The 22784-nt window shown below is 38.2% G+C and overlaps 1 protein-coding gene across 1 annotated transcript in view; it reads right to left on the reverse strand.

Annotated features, from left to right (window-relative positions):
- Positions 1-22784, reverse strand: part of Kcnu1 (potassium calcium-activated channel subfamily U member 1) — a 177238-nt gene that overhangs the window by 15064 nt on the left and 139390 nt on the right. The window contains exons 19-23 of the mRNA XM_027939273.2: positions 15373-15454; positions 12625-12721; positions 9282-9506; positions 7256-7442; positions 1030-1104 (exon numbers count right to left, since the gene is read on the reverse strand). Of these exons, the coding sequence (XP_027795074.2) occupies positions 1030-1104; positions 7256-7442; positions 9282-9506; positions 12625-12721; positions 15373-15454 (666 nt within the window). The remainder of the gene's footprint in view (positions 1-1029; positions 1105-7255; positions 7443-9281; positions 9507-12624; positions 12722-15372; positions 15455-22784) is intronic.

The following is a 22784-nucleotide window of genomic DNA, read 5'->3' on the forward strand; positions in this document are numbered from 1 at the left end:
CCAGGTGACTAGGTGTTTCTCACCTGCTGCACTTTTATTCCAGCTCCCATGGTGGCAAAAGGGGGGCTACTGATTCTTCTCCAAGTCCCCCTACTTTATTCTTAGGACTAAGAGATCTGTTCATGTAATTTGGTCAATGTCCCACCAGGCTTAGGTGTTCTAAATCACAAAATTCCTATTAAACACTTTGTTATATCATAGAATCAGTCAAATCACATGCCTAGGACCAGCTTAAGAGAGCTTCTTTGAGTTGGCTCAATTTATGTTAAGAAGACATCATTTTCCTCTTTGTTTTTCCCCTTCTCCTCAGTTCTTCTCAGTAATGAATCTCAGCATGTCCCACAGTGTTCCATCAACACCTTCCAAATGCACCCAAACCTCCTTTCCTGCCCACCCCCACCCCACTGCTTTCTGCTTGAGAGCTCCTTATATCTTAGAAAGTTTTATACATGTTCATTTTCCATGAGATGTTGATGAGAGATTACAGCTTATTTTGTAATTTTTCCAAGGTGTGTTTCCATATTAGAAGCACATCACAGAGGATTGGGATTCAGATGATGCAAAGGAGATATTTGGGAGTTAAAATTTAATGACCTCAGGAATGAGCACCTCCTCAAAGTCTGCAGCTTGAATGCTTCATCTGCCTATGATGGGTAGATAGTCATGGGGAAAAGTCTCATGATGTGTAGACACAGTTACAAGGAGATCTAGCAATCTTCAAGTTCATGTCCCCTCCCTTTGAATAAGACTGAGCTGGTTACTGGTCTCCCTCCCTCTCTTGTTATCCAGGAGAATGGAGAAGTCAGATATTATTCCTGCTCCCTGACACCAAGATAGAATAGGCTCCTCAAGATGAAGTCAGCAGTCAGGTAAAAACCCACCATGACATTAAGCCAAGCACTTAAAGCTCTTTAGGTCCCATTCTGATTCCTCAGTCCTTAGACTGTGGATTCTAAAAAGAACCTTCGGACATCAATTATGCATCATAAAGATTTCTGCTTTGAATTTTGCCCTTGAAACCCAACTTACTCAGTTCAGTGAGGGTGGGGATTCGTCGGTATTTTGATTTCCCACAATAGTCTCTGAAGTCAAGCAAACACACTTCTGTAGACAGAGACAATAACAACAACAACAACAACAACAACAAAAAGAGAGCACAAATGTAAATAAAATTGCTTGCAAACCTTGACAAGGATTTATAAGAACACAATGTGAATTGATGTTTTATCTTAACAAATTTGCTCTCAAGCTCAAATCCCAAATCTTTTCCTATACTTAGAAAAAAGAGTATATTACAGTTGTACCTTTTCTGTAGAGAATTGGTTCTGGGAAACACCATAAACCCCCAAACCCTTGATTACTCAAATCCCTTCTTTTATTTTCTTTTCAAAACACTTCTTATAAAGTTATATAGTGTTTGCATATAACCTATCTACATTCTCCCATATCTTTTATCTCCAGATTACCTATAATACCTAACACTATGCAAATGCTACGCACCTAAATATTATATCGTATTGTTTAGAGACTAGTGGAGAAACAGGTCTGCACAAGTCTCAAGAGTTTTTTTCCAAATACTTCCCATCTGTGTTTGGGTATAATCCCAGGTGTGGTGGATCCATCAGATGAAGATAGCCAATTATATTTAGGTCTCCTCGGCATCTCCTTTTGAGAGGGGTAATATGTACGTGTGTGTACATTTATGTGCATATTTTCTAAACAACACTTTGAACACTTTGACTGGATTGCAAAAAATGTCAAAGCTCTCTTTGGAGTTGCTTATTGACATCATAATTAAGATATGATTATCCTCCATGATGTGATGGTGCTGGGTAATAACTCAGTCAGTTCCTCAAGCCAAATTGATTTACTTATATAACTTTTAGGAAACCATTCACAACGTGGCAGTGCTGCTCCATCAGTGTTTTTGTACACATGGCAAATGAATTTTGTTTCCTGGTATCATTTTCTTTGAGATCTTCTCTGGGTAGAGACACTTGTGTATGTCTTCCTTCTGCTCAGCAGAGCTGACTGGGGGAGGTACCACCTGGGGATCTTGACTGCTGTGCTCAGTCTATAAACAATTTTCCTTTTGCCTTAGGAGATAAGACACTTCAATCTGGTGTGAGCCTCCACTCTAGAAGAGGGATGACATACAGCACCTGCCTGGAACATGGTTTCCTCATGTAGTGAACTTTGAAGAGTCTTTAAAAAGCCTGATATGAGAATACTAGTCTCCAAGTTAAAGGAAAAAGTATAAAGGAGACAAAGCTATGGGAAATGAGGGTAAATTTTTTTTAAGTTAATTAGTGGGTAGTGTGCTTGCCTTGCATGCACAAGGCCCTGGGTTCAATCCCTGGCACAATAAATAAATAAATAAATAAATAAATAAAATGTTAACTACCTCATCAAAAGTGAGGCCTCAAAACTGTTGATCCCTATTCTTGAACTTTTCTGAGGATGCTATGTAACAGACAAAAAATATTGTAAAAATTCAAAGTCTGCTTTTGACTAAGATTCCCCATTGCTTTGGGAATAAAAAATAATAGGGTCTTTTATTGAACTGAGCTAGGTGATCCATAAGGGAGAGGGGAGGTAGGGAAGGTGGGATAGGGAGTGAATGGAGATGGGCATGTCAGCGAGGCCTTCTGAGAACAGACGCAGGACAAGAGAATCCAGCCACTGAAATTGAGACAGGAGAAAAGATGAAATCCAAAGGGAGATTTTTTTCCCCCAGATGGAAATCTATGTACTACAGTATTTATCATCATATCCTCCATCTCCCCAAGAAGTATTCAGTAAAAGAGACACTTCTTGTCAATGCACAGTGCAGCTGAATATATCTCTGACATCCACTAATATTCTGAGTCATTGATATAGTCATGGATATAGAAGCTCCCATAATTAACCCAATGCACTTGGCATTTAGAACCAGCAGTGACCTCAGGAATTTCCTAAAGTGCTTTAGTTGTAGGTGAAGAAATGGGAGCCTAGAGGGCTAACTGGATCCACAGTTTTTTAAGAGGAAAATTTATATTGGTGGCTAGAGATAAATCTTACAGTTGATGGACTGAAAAAAGTCTCTGAGATTTTTATAATGCAGGAATACTTGAGGGAATTGAAATTCTACCTTATTCTCGGGATATACAAGATGCTTTATCTGCTTTATCCCTCCCTCCCTCCCTCCCTCCCCTTCCTGCCTCCCTTCTTCCATCCTTTTTTCCTTCCTTCCCTCCTTCTCTTCTTCCCTTCCTTCTTTCCTTTCTTCCTTCTCCTTCCTTCCCTCATTTCCTCCCTCCTTCCCTTCTACAAACAATTAAATCATTTCTACTTCACTTGAGGACTAAGAACAGTCCCTGACCCAGCTACATGTCACATGTTGCAAACATAATTTTTTTTTCAGATAGTCATGCCTATAAAACCCCTACAGACTTTAGAGACTAATAAATAAGGTTGGGGAGGTGACTCCAGTTGGGGCTCAAAGGGAGGCATCTTTGACACCAGAACATAATCCTGAGGAATAAGAAACAGCCCTTTTCAGGCAGAGGGAATGGAATAAGAGACCTAAGGTAGGAAAGGTCCAGCATGAACAGGATGAATTAGGAGGAAATTCAAACTCCCCATCAGCCCACAAGACCCTATATAATTTTTGTATAATTACTACTGGCAAACATTACAGTTTAAAGCAGGGAACTGAGATTATCTGATAAATATTTGTAAAGGATCCCTCTGGTGGCTGTGAACAGTAGACACTGCCAGGTGAAAAGAGAATTACGTGACCGTCACATCAACTCTGTGAATGGAGTGTGACTAGATCCTCCAGGAGAATAAGGAGAAACTCAGGGTTTGCATACCTTGTCCCCTGTCACTGGCTTGTAACTGATGGGTGGGTTTTCCTGATCAGCACCCATTTCAAAGCTCATGTCCTTCTCAGAGTACCTACTTTGTCCCTCTATTAGGTATGCAACGTGTAGCTGGCCTTAGTAAAATATTGGGATCAGTTTCCCTCAAAGGGGAAACATCTCAGTGGGGAAACCCTCCTTTGAATCCTACTTTCTCACTCCAGTTCCCTGCTGAGAGGACTTGGGAATTCTACTTGGAGTAGAATGCTCTGTGTGTGCAGAAACATCCACTTTAGCTAAGGTGACTGCATAAAACATCTGTTTCCAAAGTTGATTGAAGGACAGCAACGGAATTTCCACCTCAACTCTGTCTCCCTTATAGAGTGATGGTTAATTTGAATAAGCGTCAGATCATAGCCTGAGTATATTTTACTAATGTCAATATTTTTGCTGCCTAATAGTACATCGTATTATACCTGAAATCTTCCAGGTTGGCAGGGTGCTATTACAAAAGATTGCTTAATTGTAGATTACTACTGTACATTTAAATTTCAGTAGCGTATTAAGTTGTCAGACTTAATTACCGTTATATGTTTAGATTATGCCACAGATTATTTAGTTCAGTACCTAGGTTTGCCAACCTGTTCTTGTGACATGACAGGGCAATAATTAGAGCATTACTGAAAAACCTTTGGGTTTGCCATGAAGATGTCCAGGAGGCCTGGTGTTCTTAGGAACAAAGCTTTGCAGAGTTCTTACTCTGTTCTCCCCTAACATGCTATATGAATCTCTGTCCTAACTTAACTTCATATGTGAGTTTGTCATGGTGTGAAGATGTGGACAAGCCCAATGACCTCACAAAAAGGCTCACCAAATATGCTGGGACAAGGTTTCTCAATCGTAGTACTGATGACATTTCTTTATCATATGGAGCTATCCTTCTGAGTTGGAAAAGGTTCAGTAGCATTTTTGTCCTCTGCCAACTAAATACTGGAAGTATCCCTTTTGTTGTGACAATCAAAGCTGTCACCATACACTGTCAGAGGGAAAACTGCCCTTGGCTGAGAACCACTGACTGAAGGAAAGGGAAAGAAAATACCTCTCGAGGTACTCAGTGAGGAGGGATTGCACAATCCTTCATATTTTCAATGCTTGGAGGAGAGTTTACACCTCTTCAATCAATATGGTGCAAGAGGATTATTAATGTGGAAAGGCAAGACTGATTAAGAGGCTTCTCTGAGGATTAGAAATTTCTACATTCAAACTCCAGACAGACTCATATGATGCTACAGAAATTGGTGAAATTCCTGAGCAATTATTCATGTGTCTCCTCAAAATGTGCTCATACTAAAACTTCATTGATGGCTTACTACCAGATAAACAGACTTGATGAGCTTTGTCAGGTAGGTTGCTAGAGTCTATGTAGACCCAAATTTCCCATCCCTCTGATGGGTAAAATCCCATTCATATAAGGAATGGTGCAAGGCCTACAAGGTACTTTTCTTTTTATCTTTGGGGAAATTGCCTGCTCACACCTTATGATCTTTCAAATACTTTGACATTCCTTCCTTGTTTCTTCCTCTTTCTATTCCTATTCCACTCTTTCCTCTATCTCCTTCTACCAAACCAGTCAATTGGTACCTTAAGGGCTACTTTCTAGACTGTAACAAAGTACCTGACCCATCACACAAAATCTACATATTTTTGTTGAATGAGTGAATAAATAAATATGTGAAAATCACTAAATATAGGGAAACCAGAATTAGGATCACAAGTTAATGTTTTTCTAGCACATAGAGGAAGTGAGGTTAAAAAATAATAATAGGAAGGACTATTCATCTAGCCCATTAACAAGATAACTTATGATGGTGTCAGTTTACATCAAGTTTACATAGTGTGCACATTTTAATTTCTATATGCATGATATTGCCTTCAAACACATCTTCTCTATCCACTTGCAAGCATGCATGCACATGCATGCACCCAACCACACATGCACACACACAAACACACACACACATCATGTGTGAATATGAGGAGTGACTCTAATTGCTAAGCTAAGGAATCCTGTGGCACAATACAATAGCCCGTTTATAGATCTTCTGATTTTTTCAAAAGAAGAAAGGCTCACATCTCCTCACTTGAGCTGTGTATGACACTTTGATATTCATGAGGTACTCTTTTATTAGATCTATTCTCAAAAAAAAAACCACCTTAAAACTCTGAATGTGAAATCTTGAGCTGGATTTGATTGCTTAGTGGGGATGTGTAGCCAGCTCTGTTCAGCTACCAAAGTTTAGATTGTCCCTTTATTCCTTTGTCCCCCAAACCTTTTATGTTCCTGACTAACAGTAGTACCTGGGAGGTGGTGGTGGGGGTTCTTTTGGTTTCCCAGTTGTGAACATTTTTATCCACAGCCATAATCATGGAGAGCCTTACACTGTCATTGATATTTCTGACTCTCTAAGTACCAGACAAGGTGGATTAGCTGTGGTCAGCAGCGATGTAGCCTGAGGACCCAGTGTCTCATCTTGAAGTGATTTCAATCAGGTTTTATTTTTATTTCTTGAATTGTAAGTCTCTTTTAGATATAGAATATTCTGCAGTAATAGTACTTTCACATTCAGTTGAGTGGTGGTCAATTTTTGGAGAGATACTAAGGTGTAGGACTTTTCCCAGTTAGTGGGAAGAAGGAAAATCACAGCTTTGTGGTGGGGATTAATCTCAGTCACATTTTGGTCCAGCCCACTAGCTTATTTACTGCAATTCAATATGTATTTTTAAGCATCTACTAAATGATAGTAATTGTACGGGTGCTAGGAGGAATCCACAGAGGAAAATACATGATCTCCACCCTAAAGAGATCCCCTCTGTTCTCTTACTATTTCTTTCCAATCTGATTCTGAAATGGGACAGTGTATAAAGGACATTTAAGATAATTTCCTGAAATTAATACATTGAAGCATCTTGAAGAGTAAAAGATAATTACAATTCCTTTTCTCAACCATGAAACTAAGAGTTATACCTTGAATATCTATAGATTCAGTGAAAAATAATTAATAATAATACTGTTATTAATTATAACATGCCAATTTCTAGGTTCACTGATAATAGATTAATAACAACAAAAATAATAGCACTTAAAATTCTGTGATTTTTTTTCTTAAAATGGGAAAACAGTGTTACATGAATTTTTTTAGAAGATGGATATTGGTCTTCATTTGACTTAGAATTTCAGAGAAAATAATTGTAGGCTACTCCTATTACAGTATTGTCAGAGTTGGAAGGAATCTTTGAGGATATCTAAACCAACCTCTCTTGTATTTCATAATGAAAGTATTTCAGAGAGGAGTTAGTTTTCTGTCCTTATTTCATCTTTCCTAGCCTCTTCCTATCAGGAGTGCTATTCTGACCTTTTGTTGAATGTTTCTCAGTAGAGGTGACGATCCGCAGTGATCCGATATTGAGAGTGGCCATGATGGTCTCTGTGTCTACCAGAGTCTGGCTGCTTGATGGCTTAGATGAGGGTGCTAAGATAGCACACATGGAACATTTCTCTATGTTGAGTGCCTGTAGGTCTGCAGGATAGAGTGCAGATCCCTGATGAGAGAAAACCAGATTGAGAAGGAACTTTTCAGATGAAAGGATTTGATATCATGGCTCATGGTGGTGGGTCTTTGTAGGTGATGTGATTTTTCACACTCAAATATCTCCAGCATCTACTGGCTTGATCTAAATACTTATTTACTTCATATTTGACATATTTATGTTAATCATTAATACCTTGTTGTGAATAGATTTCAAAGACCTTCCCAGAGAGCAAGTTTGGATGAGATAAAAGCAGGCAGTGCGGAGAAAGCAAGAATTCATTTACATGACTTAAGTGGGAGAAAAGAAGTAGTGTATGGGTGACAATAGTGAGAAAACATTCAGAGAAAGGAGAGGTTATGGATCTGAATGAAAATTTTGCATCGTTGCAATCTTGCTAGTAACCCAGCCTATATGTATGCTCTGGGTTAACTAGCAACATGGCAGTTACGTCTTTCCTTAAGTGGATAAATAGGGAATGATCTAGTTCTATCTACCTTCAGGAAACATGGAATCTAATATTGGTAATACCTAATGCTAGCTGAATATGAGACTTTTAGTCATTTTCTTTTCTTCATCATATGAACTGAAGCAAGGGAGGTGGAACAGAAAACTTTGTGATGTCTTTTTTGTTAAAGATGTTTATTCTTTTAGTTGTAGTTGGACACAACACCTTCATTTCATTTATTTTTATGTAGTGCTGAGAATGGAACCCAGGGCCTCGCAAGTGCTAGATGAATGCTTTACCACTGAGCCACAACCCCTGCCCCTGTGATGTCTTTTTTAATAGAGCAAATGTAATTTGATTTTTGAGAGAAACCTTTTTGAAGTTTGAAAAATATTGCTTACATATTGCCAACATTCTTTTAGAAAAATTCCAAATGCTTTGGAATGCTTTTTATCTAGGGAAATGGCAGCATACATTTGGATAAAACCCATGAGAGTAATGAAATAGATTGGAACTACAATACCACATAAGCATCCTGTCTAAATGGATCTTGTCTTAGACTGTTTTCTGATGCTACAATACAATACCACAGACTGGGTAACTTATAAAGACAATTCTCATAATTCTAGAATATGGGAAATCCAAGATGGAAGACCTATATCTAGTGAAGCCCTTCTTGCTGCATCATATCATGGTGGAGGGCATCAAATGGCAAGAGTTCACACACCCACAAGAGAGGATGGAGCCAAACTTCATCTTTAATTAGGAACATATGCTCACAATAACTAATCCCACACCCATGACAACAGACTTAATCCATTCATGGGACAGAACCTTACTAACATAATCATCAATTTAAGGTCCCACCTATCAAAACTGTTACAATGGCAATTAGATTTTAACATGAGTTTTGGAAGAATATTCAAATTACAGAAAATCTATATCTCAAAAATGTAAACCCAATTCCAACATTTCTTACACTTATACGGGACCGTGTAGCACCGTGTGTTCCATATGAGATGTCTCCACAAAAAGACTATTGGTTTAGGTTTGACCATTAAGAGTCAATCTCAGAAATGCAGAGAAACTCTTCTTTGTATAAAGACCATAAAATATGGTTGTTTGAGCAAAAACCCTGGAACCATGATGTCTACATATAAATTTTATTTTTTTAAATTGCTGTGTTATCTTCAGCAAGTTAGTTATTCTTTCCATACTTGAAGTTCAACGTCATTAATATCTATCCTCTAGGGTCATTTCGAAGATTAAATGAATTAATACAGTTAAAAATAATTAGAACAGTTCTGGCCCTTGGTATGCAGAATACAATTGCAAACTGTTGTGTTATTAATTCTAGTATTATTATCATTATAAATATTTATTATTCCTTATATGATACTTACAGGCAGAATATATATCTGGGGGAAATTCCGGAGAAATCGCCATTCTTTTTGCATATAATCCAGAGACCCAAGGAACACAATGTCTTTCAGCTCCTGCCGGGTATAGTTGCTAGCTCTTAGGGGCATCACAAAGTTCCGAAGCCCCATCAGGGCTGTGTGGGCATCTCCAAATATGCACGCTATGATGTGGTTCCGAAAATCATGTTTTGACTTTTCAGATCGTTTCTAAGGATAAGCACACCAAAATTGAGTCATTTCATAAACAAGATAAGAGTCCCTCAAGGAGGACACCTATTCTCATCCTGACTTGTCTAGGTACATCCACAGTGGTACCTTCGTAAAGTTAATAGAGTTTTGAAAATTGCTTATAAAAATGCAATTTAGGCTTAAGTGGTGCAATTATAATTTGTGTCTTTTCTGTGAAATTACTTCTTATTTCACCTTTTTCTTCTTTAAGTTTCCTATCAACCTAGAGTGAATCAAGTAAAACTCAGATCAACATTAGTTTTCAAAATGTAAAACCACTGGGTCAAATAGGGAAAATATTTCTTAATTTTTATTATTTGTGTTTAGCCTCATATGTGCTATAGTCTGATTGTGAAAAGCTGAGATATTCCAAATTCCATTGTCAAACTTAAGTCTGCTGGAGAGCCCTGAAAATTATATTAAGTTTATAATATGTTGAGTCATTCAGTGGTTTTTCATACAGTTGTTTGAACCACGTGGAATTGCATTTTTGCAGGTCAAGAATGTTTGAGTATTGGCCATTTCATATGGCTCAACCTAATACATGGAACTGATTCAATAAACTTTCCTGAGTCAAGGAAATTCATCATGCCAAGCACCCAAAAGAAAGTTTACAAAAAAGCCATTTGATCCTAAACACGTCAATTATTAACATCACTTCTGTTTCTAAGATGAATATAATATAATTTGTAGGACATATATTGAGATTAGGGCTCCTCCTTCATAGAGACTCATAAAAGCAAGTATAAGTGAAAAATTGATATTTCTGTAGGAAACTTATTTTAGGCATCTGTCTAGTCTTTCAGGGAATGGGTGATGCCTCGTCTATGGTGTTGAGATGGAATGCAAAGCTCACTGGACGTGAACATGAAGACTCGACTAGGTATTCTGGCTCTATCCCTAGCCATGTGAATAAACAAGTCACTTTAACTTCTCTGACCCTCAATTTCTTTATGTTTCAAATGGTAAAACATAAAAATAAACATTAATTTTGTTGCGGGAATTAAACAACATATTGAAAGCATAGTGCTTGAGCGATTAACAGTTGTTTTGTAACTATGGATCCAATCTGAATGTTACTGGGACATTGGGAAGCTGGTAGAGAACAAGTTAAATGCATTTGAATTTCACATGTGAGCATGTTCTACATTCCTAGGCACATAAAGATGTACAATATTTCAAATGGATATGTTGTTCTTTTTCTTTATTATGCCTGTTGTTTTTCAGGTCAAATGACAAACTTCTACAAAACAGGGCTTGACAAAGTCTAACAGGATAAATAAGTAGCATCTGACATCTCCCCAATTAAAGTTGATCAGATTAGCAAATACTGGGAAATACTCTCTTTCTAAGGGGATCTCCTTGTGAGGGGAAATAAAACTATTTGTCTGGAGAGCTTTGCTAGAGAGTGATATGAATCTTAACCAAATCTATTAAATAATTGTCTGCAGTTAATCTGATTAGTTTTAACTTGAATAATGAAGCCTCTAATGGTATTTAATGTAACATGCCTGAAGTCCAACAATTACTCTTCTGAGGAGAACTAAACAATTAGAAACAAGATACATGGCAGAATGCATTTATGGACACAGCTAGAGAGGCGATTTCTTTAACAAACTGTAGCACAAAACTGTCTCCCAATTAAGAAAGATGGTGGCTTTTGGGGGGAAGAAGAGGATGTACTATTTGTTCAAAGTAGCTTAAACTGAATATTTCTGCTTGATCCTTCTGCAAATAGAACCAAGTTTGAAGCCTTCTTGAATTTTGTAGTCTGGAAACTTTTCCCTTACAGATACAAGTTTTAAAACCCTTAGCATTTCTAAAACTAAAAGGCCTTCTACACTTAAAGGACTCAGTGGTTGCTCTGAGTGACCTATATTCCATATCAAGTATCATAAGGGAAATATCTGTCTTTGGCAATTTGTGCTTAATAAATATGTTCTAATTAAATGTTATTTCCCTTTCTTGGTGTCTTGGCTGCCTTTATCAGAATTCGATTTCTTCACCTTTCTTTCTAAAGATTTGCCTCCCACTGCAAACATGTTTGGCTTCCTGCTCAACGGATGTTTATTTTGCATAGTTTAGAATAAGACCTAATTGCTAAAATGGTGTGTTTCAGCAACCCTAATAGTCTTCCAGTTGATATGACAGCTATGACAATTTGATACTTCTGATTAAATGATTGATCATACTTTTACAGAAATTGGAACATATTCTGTCAGGACATTGGCACTGAGCCACAAAGATGTTTGTGTTTATGTGAATGTGAGTAAGGAAAAAGAAACTAAACTACTTTTGGAAAGGAACAAAAAAAATTATAATTATAAATTAGTCATAGAGAAGAAAATCATATAGGGTTCATACAGATGAAAACAATCATTTTTATTAGTTAAATGTATCAGTTACTTTTGTAGAGAAAAAAAAACCCTGAAATTATGCTTGAGTTTTTAACTCTGGATAATGGGAATAGATGGGGATCCAGAAAACAGATGTAAGAGCCTGGGTTAGGATGCAAAGCTTCTTACAACTTGGTTGTTAGCATTTCAGTAAACTGATTAATTTTTCTCCTTGAGAGGAGCAGGAGGGACAGAACCATATCTAATAGAATTTGCCCAGGTTATATATAAGAAATACATATTTTGGCTAGTGTGTGTAATAGAAGCAGGGCCAGCTTCAAGAAAAAAAAAGTATTCTAAAAGTAACATTTCAAATCCAGTAATTTGGGGGAGATGTTTGTTTATTTTAAACAAAGGAATGACTGCATAGTCCTTGTAAATGGTAGGTTTTTCTGGTGGATCTAAATGAATTAGATTTACTGGAAAAACCTCAAAGTTTCAGAAGAGCATTATTCTAAATAATTGAGTCAGCTAAAGTGTTAAAACAGGAGGTGCAGTTGAAGAAATCGAAGTGTTTCAAATCCCACCATATTATCCCCGCAGTCTTTGTCAAATGTCTCAGGGATTATATTGCATATCATTTCATTTTGCAAATTCACCATTTACAAAGGAAAATGACAGGTGCTTATAATCAGAAGAATGACATCCTTTTCCCTGACAGATAGTTTATTTTATTTGATAGGTGGTGCAAGATCACCTACCAAAGTTACCATTTCCAACGGGACTGCTTTGCACCAGTGAAACATGCCCGAGCCATCAAGTTTGTCAGATTCTTGCTCTGTATTGCCTAGAAGAGTCCTAAATATGGAGAATGAAAAGTTAGTTTGAGACCATTTGGGGCTCCAGTGTAAAGAGCCAAGTTGTGAAACTCATCAGAGCCTGGAGCCCAAAGTAGAGTCTGCCCAGACTACCTCTTGGCTGAAGAAACACTAACTCCTAAAGGGGGAAAAATCCGGCTCTCTCTTTAGATTAGACATGCCTTGAAGGTATTATTTCTATTCTTAATTTTGTTACTATTATAATGCCACTATTGCTTGGCAGAAATCATGAGTGGTGTTTTTGGCACCTTGATCTAGAATTTAAAAGGCTGTAAGAGATTGAATTATGTGTAGCCCTTTTCCTTAGTCTGTTTTTCTCCTGTCTTCTTTCTGTATTTTTTACTCATGGGTCCCTATTGAAATTTCCCAATTTTCTAAATGCACTTTGCATTCTTTACAGCTTCGCTTATTGCCCTGCATTTGTCTAGGCTTTGCTCTGATCCTGATCTACTCTTGGAAAAGGCCTCCACCTGATAGCCCCACACTGAAGTTAGGCACAATACTGCTTTGCAGTATGTTCAGCCACTGAAAGAGTTTGATGATCTCTTGGAAAATCCCACTCAACTGTTAAGGAATGCATATGTGCTTATTAGAGAACGGAAAACAACAACAACAACAACAAAAAAAAACCTCTAGAATGTCAGAAAGTTTAGGGTATAGAATCGACCCAGATAGACCAGGTAAAACTAGGCTTAGGTTGCATAAGCAACCTCAAAATCTCAGGGGCCAAAACACAGCACAGGCTATTTCTCAGTGCACTGTATAGTTTATTCTGGGGAACAGGTGCCTTGGCTTCCCACAGTCACTCAGAGCCTTGGGATAACAAGAGGCTCTACCATCTTTTGGCCACATGCATCCTTCTTAGTGTAGTAGAAGAGGAAAGAACTGGAAAACCAAGCCTAGGCTTTTAATTGTTTTTGCCAAAGTGACACACATAGTTTCTGCTCACATGGTGCCAGAACCAGTCACATGGTTCCTGTTAACTTTAAGGGGACTGGGGGACATGAGAAACAATTGCCATATTTGGTGAGCATTTCCATCTCTGCTGGAGACTTTAAGGACCTCCCCCCTTATTTTATAGATAAAAGGAAAGAGCTGACAAATAGTAAAACCAGCTCAGGAATATAATGCTGAGATCAAAGTCACAAGTGTTCACAATACCCCATTCTCCTTTCCTTCCTGAGCAGTTATATGGAGCCACATGACAAGTTCTGTCCAGTGAAATGTAAGAAAGGATGACTGAGATAGTGAAAAGCCCTCATGTGACTTTGCAGACTCTGTCCTAACCTGCTATAGAGAAGATCAGCCTGGGTGCATGAGTGGTTATGGGGAGTAGAACCTGTGCCTCTTTGACCTATGTTGGAGCCTTCATCATGCTAAGCCCTCAGAGATTTCCTGCTTGCTAAGTAAGCATAAGTTCATTCTATACTGACACAAATACCTTTCCCCTAAATCATATACCATATATTCTATCAGTAGTTGGAAAAGTTTTGAGGAATTGTTTTCTGTATCTGAAGTTTGGAAAAAAAATCCCTTTTTGAGATTCACTCTACACTTTAGCATATGAAAGGTCCTCAAAAGTCATGCAATGAAGAAACCCTTTAAAAATTGTATAATCCAGTGCTTCACAAATTTATCTAACAAAAACTCTTTTTACTTATCTACTTATTTATTTATTTATTCATTTGATTAATTGATTTAATTATTTAAAAATATTTGTTACTAATTGCTGAAGTACCTTTTGGGACATATCAATGACACTAAACCTTCAGCCCTGGTAATCAGTAGCTTATGACATCACTCTCCTGTGAGATTTTCCTGTACCTCTTGGGAGAAATACAACCTAATGTCATCTGTGCTGGATGGAGTTTTAGGAGTTTTTCTGAGCGCTAAAGTGCCTAGATAGTCACAATTTTTCAGATAAAAGAGCTTATTCAAAGTTATAGAAGTTTCAGACCAAAAGTCATGGGAGGGAGGGGGAACCTGAGCAGCAAAACCTGAGTAGGGAGGGTGGAGCTCTAGAGAAAAGTTTGGAAAAGCAGAGGGCAGTTATTAAGGAGATCAGACAAGACCTTGATCAATTCCTTTGTCTACCTCTGCACTTAAGACCTACTTATAAATGTAGTGGAGTTAGTAGGTTCTAGTCATTTAATCATCCAGAAGATGTAATGTAAGCCTCAAGTTCAGCTTGACTAAAATGGATTCTTTGTTCATTTGAATTAATATGATTGGTGGTTTAAATATCAATAATTCATGAGCCCCAGTACTGAATTTTAACTCCCATGGCTCTCTGAATGGTACTAGACAGAACCATGGTGGTGGCTTTATGCTGAGCTTGTGAAAGGGTCTCACAAGGAAACACACCTAAGACCTGAATCTGGTTTTGATTTTTTTAACAGGATTTGGAGAACTGGCTGAATTACTTACTCATAGAACCTGTTTCTCTCCACAAGTAACTTCTTAGACACTATCCCTCAGATTTCTGAAAATATGTGTTTACATAATGTTCCCAAGTTGGTCTTTCCTGAATACTTTGAAAACATTTTGGAAATTTCTATTTTATCTTCATTGAAAGGGCTTACTTTTTCTCTACTCTTTCCATTTGAGTTCATGGGGAATAATACTACTTACCTTCTTGTTACTTTCTTCAGCTTTTTTTCAATTTCTTTTAATCTCCACCCTCCCCCTACTCCTATGATGAAGAGTCCTTGGTCTGGTAATTAAATGCCCATTTTGAAAATGAAGATGATGTCCCAAGAACACTCTAACTTGACTTAGAATAGTAAATCAATCACCGTACACTATTCTATCATAATGAAAACATGATCTATGTACACAAGCTGTCACAAACATCTTTCTTCATTCTGATGTTATGGAAAACAGATATATGCCTTACAGGAAACACCTGTTGGAGACATGCATAAAAGAAAAGGCTGGAGGAGACCCATTTCATCTTAAAGGCATCCATCTGATGTCCTTGCCAAAGCAAAACTTAATGCAATTTCAGTCACCTTCCTTATCTAAGGTTCCCTTCTGCCATATGCTTTGTAAATGGCATGATGCTTGCAGAAATATATCTTCCCAAAGAGACCAAAAATCATCTCTGTGAATCTGAGTCTTAGCAGTCTTAGAACTTGAGAACAAGGAAAAGAATGTAAAAGTTGATGCAATTGAAGGAAAAAGTAGCTGTAGAACACCATCCAGGTAAAAAGGAAAGGCCACATCCTGACCATTGACAGAAGTCTCTTGGGCGAGGGGCTTTGTGTATGAGAGAGGCTGACTAAAAATGTGATACGAGTTATCTGAGATGGTTCTCAGAAGAATGTGCTTAGGATGAAGATGGTTCTAGGGGTGGTTCTCTGGTCACAAGATGTGCTTCTCATTGCTCAAGCTACAGTGTGGTACTTCTGCCTGGGAGCAGTCAGAAAGACCTTGAAACATTCTTGGAGTTCGGCCTTTGGCCTCCACCTTTGGAACTTGATAGGTCAAGTGTCCTGGGTGAGAACAATTCTCTCAGCAGTCTACTGATGGATGCACTGTGCAACACATGATTGATACCTGCAGCTATTTTTTTCCCCTTATGCCTGCATTTTGGGGGGTTGTTTTGATAGACATGAAGCCAATATCTTATGAGCTCATGTTTGCAGGTGCTCTAGCAAAGAAGATGTGCTCTTTTGTCTATTTCTTTTTTCTGAAACCATTCTGGTCTTACATGTTCACAGCAACTTACCCTGCAAAAATCCGATCATGTAGGGGCTGGGGATGTGGCTCAAGCGGTAGCACGCTTGCCTGGCATGCATGGGGCCCGGGTTTGATCCTCAGTACCACATACAAACAAAGATGTTGTGTCCACCAAAAACTAAAAAATAAATATTAAAAATTCTCGCTCTCTACCGCTCTCTCGCTGTCGCTTTAAAAAAAAAAGAATCCTATCATGTAAAGAAAAATATAAGAAAAGGATCATATGCCTTTGGTTTCCAATTATGGCACCTGATGCGATAGGATTAAATCATGTTGCTTTTAAAGGTCTATTAAGATAGTTGATTAGGCTTCATAGTGCCAGATCAGGCAGCATGATTTCCAAGAGTAAAAAATATGCTGTCATTATTTCCTCCACTTTGTATACTTGGATTATTCCTGAAAAAAAATATCTGATGATGATTGAAATCCTCTGCTGTTCACCATACCTAATAGAAAGTTCAAAATGTATCTACAGTTCCTTTTCCTTTTTTGCAAGCCTCATTTTTTTTGATGTCAGGAAATCCTAAATTAATGCCTATTTCACTTGAAATCCCTTAAAATATCATATATAATATTTATTTATATAGAGATATAGATATGTAGATATTTTCATTCAATATATATTTTAATTCAAGGCTTGAATTATAAAATTAATAAGTTACATAAAGTCTGAGCAAAGGGAGGAAAGTCCTCTGGCCAAGTGTTGGAAAGGACAGGAGGAATGTATCTGGGTGTTCAGGAATTTAAGTGACTTTCTTAGTTTAATATTTGAAAAATTCGGAACGGCCCCGCCCGCCTGGCTCTGCGAACGGCCCCGCCCACCCGGCAAACGGCTCCCCCCCCCCCCCATGACGTGAAGGGAATCTAACCAAGCCTTTATGAAATAGCGAACTGGGAACTAAAACCAGAGATTGTGTCAGATCAGAGACAAGCCAGTTCCATCCCTCCCTTCGGACACTCCAGCAAGGAGCCAGGGGCCTGCCATAGCAGAGAGGGGAAGTCACCAAAGTTTGGCCAAAGAGATTCCTTCCCAGCGGAATCTACTTTAGCAGGTGTGTGACTCCCACCCGCATCAGATACAAACAACCGGGAAACTTCAAAATCTCTCCGTGGGCATGACCGTACGGGCCAAAGGACTCTCGACCCCCAACTCCCAATACTGCCAGTGACGTGGGCGTGACTGTAGGGGCGGAGGGAAGCAGAGAAGACTCCCCACCCCCAACTCCCCCAACCGCCAACTGAGAGGGCGTGACGGTAGGGGCGGAGGGAAACAGAGGACACTCCAGACCCCCAACTCCTCCTACCGCCAGCGGAGTGGTCGTGATTGTAGGGGCTGAGGGAAGCAGAGGGGATCCTCGACCCCCAACTCCCATTACCACCAGCGGCGACACCAATGGTCTTAGCCGCCAGATTCCGAAGGTGTGCCCACCAAAGGGGTCCGGAAAAATTAAACTATTGACTCCCAGAACACAGCTCCACAGCACTGGGGCTTAGATGAATGACAGAGAGAGTGCTCAGTCGTTAGGGAAATAGAGCACTCGGAGGGGCTGAAGGTGTAACCAAATCCTTGGAGAACCGCCTCAGGTGAACAGGACCTGGCTGGCTGGCAGGAGGAAGGGGAGGAGGGGCCGTAGAAGTGAAACGGCTCTGGACCAACAGGATTGAGAGGCTCCCAGGAGCCGCCTTACAGGGATTGCTGTTGACACATTGAGGGCAAATCTCAGCCCGGAGGGCACAGCTTTGCCTACGGGAAGAGAAGAAAATGGATCTCTAAGACCTAATTTTATTTCTTATTTTATTTTATTTTTTCTCTCCCTTTTTCCCTCTTTCTCTCCCCTTCCAAGTTTTATTGTTCTTTCCATTCTCCTCTATGCTATCTAAGTCCCCCTCCTTCTTTCTTTTCAAGAGCACCTTCCTTCCCCTTCCCCCCAACTTTCATCCCAAGCATTACGTCCTCCATTTCGTGTAACTGTCTAAATGCAAACAGGTGAATGTTTCGAGGCCGTCTATAGTGCTCCTAAATACCTAGCTACTACCAACACCCTGATCCAATTGACGGTTAGTATCCCCCTTCAGTAGAGCAATCTTCTAAAGTAGCCAAGACATACTAACCCTTATACCTTCATAGCACCTAACCTAAAGTCCTAAGAACAAAAAACAAATCACTATATGCATACAAAATCCGGAAGCCCTTTATAAATTGAATGAATCAGCTCTAAAGTACAATAAAGCCGAACATCTATAGGCATAATCTCCCACCACAAAGGAGAGACAACAGAGATAAACAAAGCCAAAACAAATGTATAGGAGAAAGCAGTTACAAAGCAGTCAAACAGAGCTGGAAAGTAACGTGAACAACATGAAAAAACAAGGGAAAAAAGGAGTACAGATAATGCAGGACAACTTAAATCTACAGGAGGACCTAGAAGCATCAGAAACATGGACAGGGAAAGAAATCAAGGCATATCTAACTCAGATGGAACAGAATTTTAGAGAAGACATGAGATAGCAAGTCCAAGAATTGAAAGTATATTTTGAAAACGAACTAAACAAATAAATTCAAACTGCAAAGAACGAGCTTTACCAGGAGATAGAGATCTTAAAAAAAAACCAAACAGTGATTTTAGAAATGCAAGAAACCATAAACCAGATTAAAAGCGCTAACGAGAATATTACAAATAGACTAGATCAAGTAGAAGTCAGAACATCAGATACTGAAGAGAAAGTTTACCAGCTTGAAAAGAATATAGTCAACACTGAAAAGATGCTTAAATCTCACGAGCAATCTATCCAAGAGATATGGGATCTCATCAAAAAACCAAATTTGAGAGTCATTGGGATAGAAGAAGGCACAGAGGTTCAAACCAAAGGAATGGACAACCTATTGAATGAAATAATCCTAGAAAACTTCCCAGAGATGAAAGATGGAATGGATTGCCAAATCCTGGAAGCCTACAGGACCCCAAACATCCAAAACTGTAATAGGCCAACTCCAAGACATATAATTATGAAGATAGCCAACATACAGAACAAGGAGAGAATATTAAAAGCTACGAGGGAAAGGAGGCAGATTACATTCAGGGGTAAACCAATTAGGTTAACGGCTGATTTTTCATCACAGACTTTGAAAGCGAGAAGATGCTGGAACAATGTATTTCAAACGCTGAAAAATAATGGATTCCAACCAAGAATACTGTATCCAGGAAAATTAAGCTTCAGATTTGACAATGAAATTAAAATCTTTCACGATAAACAAAAGCTAAAAAAATTTGCAGCCAGAAAACCAGCACCGCAAAGCATTTTGGGCAAAATTCTACAAGAAGAGGAATGGAAAAATAGTGCCCAAAACCAACAGCGGGAGGTATCTCAGTAAAGGGGGAGGAAAACAACCAAAAAGTAAAAACTAGCCAAACTAAAATAAATAAATAAATAAACATGACTGGAAGTACAAATCATATTTCAATTGTAACCTTAAATGTTAATGGACTAAACTCACCAATCAAGAGACACAGGCTGGTAACCTGGATCAAAAAAACAAATTCAACAATATGCTGCCTTCAGGAGACTCATATGATAGGAAAAGACATACACAGGCTGAAGGTGAAAGGTTGGGAAAAATCATACCACTCACATGGCCCTCGGAAGCAAGCAGGAGTGGCCATACTCATATCGAATAAAATCAACTTCAAACCTAAGTTAATCAAAAGGGATAAAGAAGGACACTATATCCTGTTAAAAGGAACTATCCACCAACAAGACATAACAATTATCAATATATATGCACCAAATAATGGAGCAGCAACGTTCATAAAACAAACTCTCCTCAAGTTCAAGAGTCAAATTGACCACAACACAATAATTATGGGTGACTTCAACACACCGCTCTCGCCATTAGACAGATCCTCCAGACAAAAGCTGAATAAAGAAACTATAGAACTCAATGACACAATCAATAACCTAGACTTAACCGACATATATAGAATATATCAACCATCATCAAGTGGATACACGTTCTTCTCAGCAGCACATGGATCTTACTTAAAGATAGATCATATATTATGCCATAGGGCAACTCTTAGTAAATATAAAGGAGTGGAGATAATACCATGCACCATATCTGATCATAATGGAATGAAACTGGAAATCAATGAAAAAAGAAGGAAGGAAAAATCCTGCATCACATGGAAAATAAACAATATGTTACTGAATGATCAATGGGTTACAGAAGACATAAAGGAGGAAATCAAAAAATTCTTAGAGATAAACAACAATTCAGACACAACATACCGGAATCTATGGGACACAATGAAAGCAGTTTTAAGAGGGAAATTCATTTCCTGGAGTTCATTCCTCAAAAAAAGAAAAAAAACAACAAATAAACGAACTCACACTACATCTCAAAACCCTAGAAAAGGAAGAGCAAAACAACAGCAAATATAGCAGAAGACAAGAAATAATTAAAATCAGAGCGGAAATCAACGAAATTGAAACAAAAAAAACCATTGAAAAAATTGATAAAACTAAAAGTTGGTTCTTTGAAAAAATAAATAAGATCGACAGACCCTTAGCCATGCTAACGAAGAGAAGAAGAGAGAAAACTCAAATTACTAACATACGGGATGAAAAAGGCAATATCACAACAGACACTACAGAAATACAGAAGATAATTAGAAAGTATTTTGAAACCCTATATTCTAATAAAATAGAAGACAGTGAAGACATCGATAAATTTCTTAAGTCATATGAGCTGCCCAGATTGAGTCAGGAAGACACACACAATTTAAACAGACCAATAACAAAGGAAGAAATAGAAGAAGCCATCAAAAGACTACCAACCAAAAAAAGCCCTGGACCAGATGGGTATACAGCAGAGTTTTACAAAACCTTCACAGAAGAATTAATACCAATACTTTTCAAGCTATTTCAAGAAATAGAAAAAGAAGGAGCTCTTCCAAATTCATTCTATGAGGCCAACATCACCCTGATCCCGAAACCAGACAAAGACACTTCAAAGAAAGAAAACTACAGACCAATATCTCTAATGAACATAGATGCAAAAATTCTCAATAAAATCCTGGCGAATCGAATACAAAAGCATATCAAAAAAATTGTGCACCATGATCAAGTAGGATTCATCCCTGGGATGCAAGGTTGGTTCAATATACAGAAATCAATAAATATTATTCACCACATCAATAGACTTAAAGATAAGAACCATATGATTGTCTCGATAGATGCAGAAAATGCATTCGACAAAGTACAGCATCCTTTTATGTTCAAAACACTAGAAAAACTGGGGATAACAGGAACTTACCTCAACATTGTAAAAGCTATATATGCTAAGCCTCAGGCTAGCATCATTCTAAATGGAGAAAAACTGAAGGCATTCCCGCTAAAATCTGGAACAAGACAGGGATGCCCTCTCTCACCACTTCTATTTAATTTAGTCCTTGAAATACTAGCCAGAGCAATTAGACAGACAAAAGAAATTAAAGGCATAAAAATAGGAAAAGAAGAACTTAAAATATCACTATTTGCGGATGATATGATCCTATATCTAGAAGACCCAAAAGGGTCTACAAAGAAACTACTAGAACTAATAAATGAATTCAGCAAAGTGGCAGGATATAAAATCAACACGCATAAATCAAAGGCATTCCTGTATATCAGCGACAAAACTTCTGAAATGGAAATGAGGAAAACCACCCCATTCACAATATCCTCAAAAAAATAAAATACTTGGGAATCAACCTAACAAAAGAGGTGAAAGATTTATACAATGAAAACTACAGAACCCTAAAGAGAGAGATAGAAGAAGATCTTAGAAGATGGAAAAATGTACCCTGTTCATGGATAGGCAGAACCAACATCATCAAAATGGCAACATTACCCAAAGTTCTCTACAGGTTCAACGCAATGCCAATCAAAATCCCAACGGCATTTCTGGTAGAAATAGATAAAGCTATCATGAAATTCATATGGAAAAACAAAAGACCCAGAATAGCAAAAGCAATTCTAAGCAGGAAGTGTGAATCGGGAGGTATAGCGATACCAGATTTCAAACTGTACTACAGAGCAATAGTAACAAAAACAGCATGGTACTGGTACCAAAACAGGCAGGTGGACCAATGGTACAGAATAGAGGACACAGAGACCAATCCACAAAATTACAACTTTCTTATATTTGATAAAGGCGCTAAAAGCATGCAATGGAGAAAGGATAGCATCTTCAACAAATGGTGCTGGGAAAACTGGAAATCCATATGCAACAAAATGAAGCTGAACCCCTTTCTCTCGCCATG

Source organism: Marmota flaviventris, chromosome 3 (assembly GCF_047511675.1).
Source record: "Marmota flaviventris isolate mMarFla1 chromosome 3, mMarFla1.hap1, whole genome shotgun sequence".
NCBI classification, from domain to species: domain Eukaryota; kingdom Metazoa; phylum Chordata; class Mammalia; order Rodentia; family Sciuridae; genus Marmota; species Marmota flaviventris.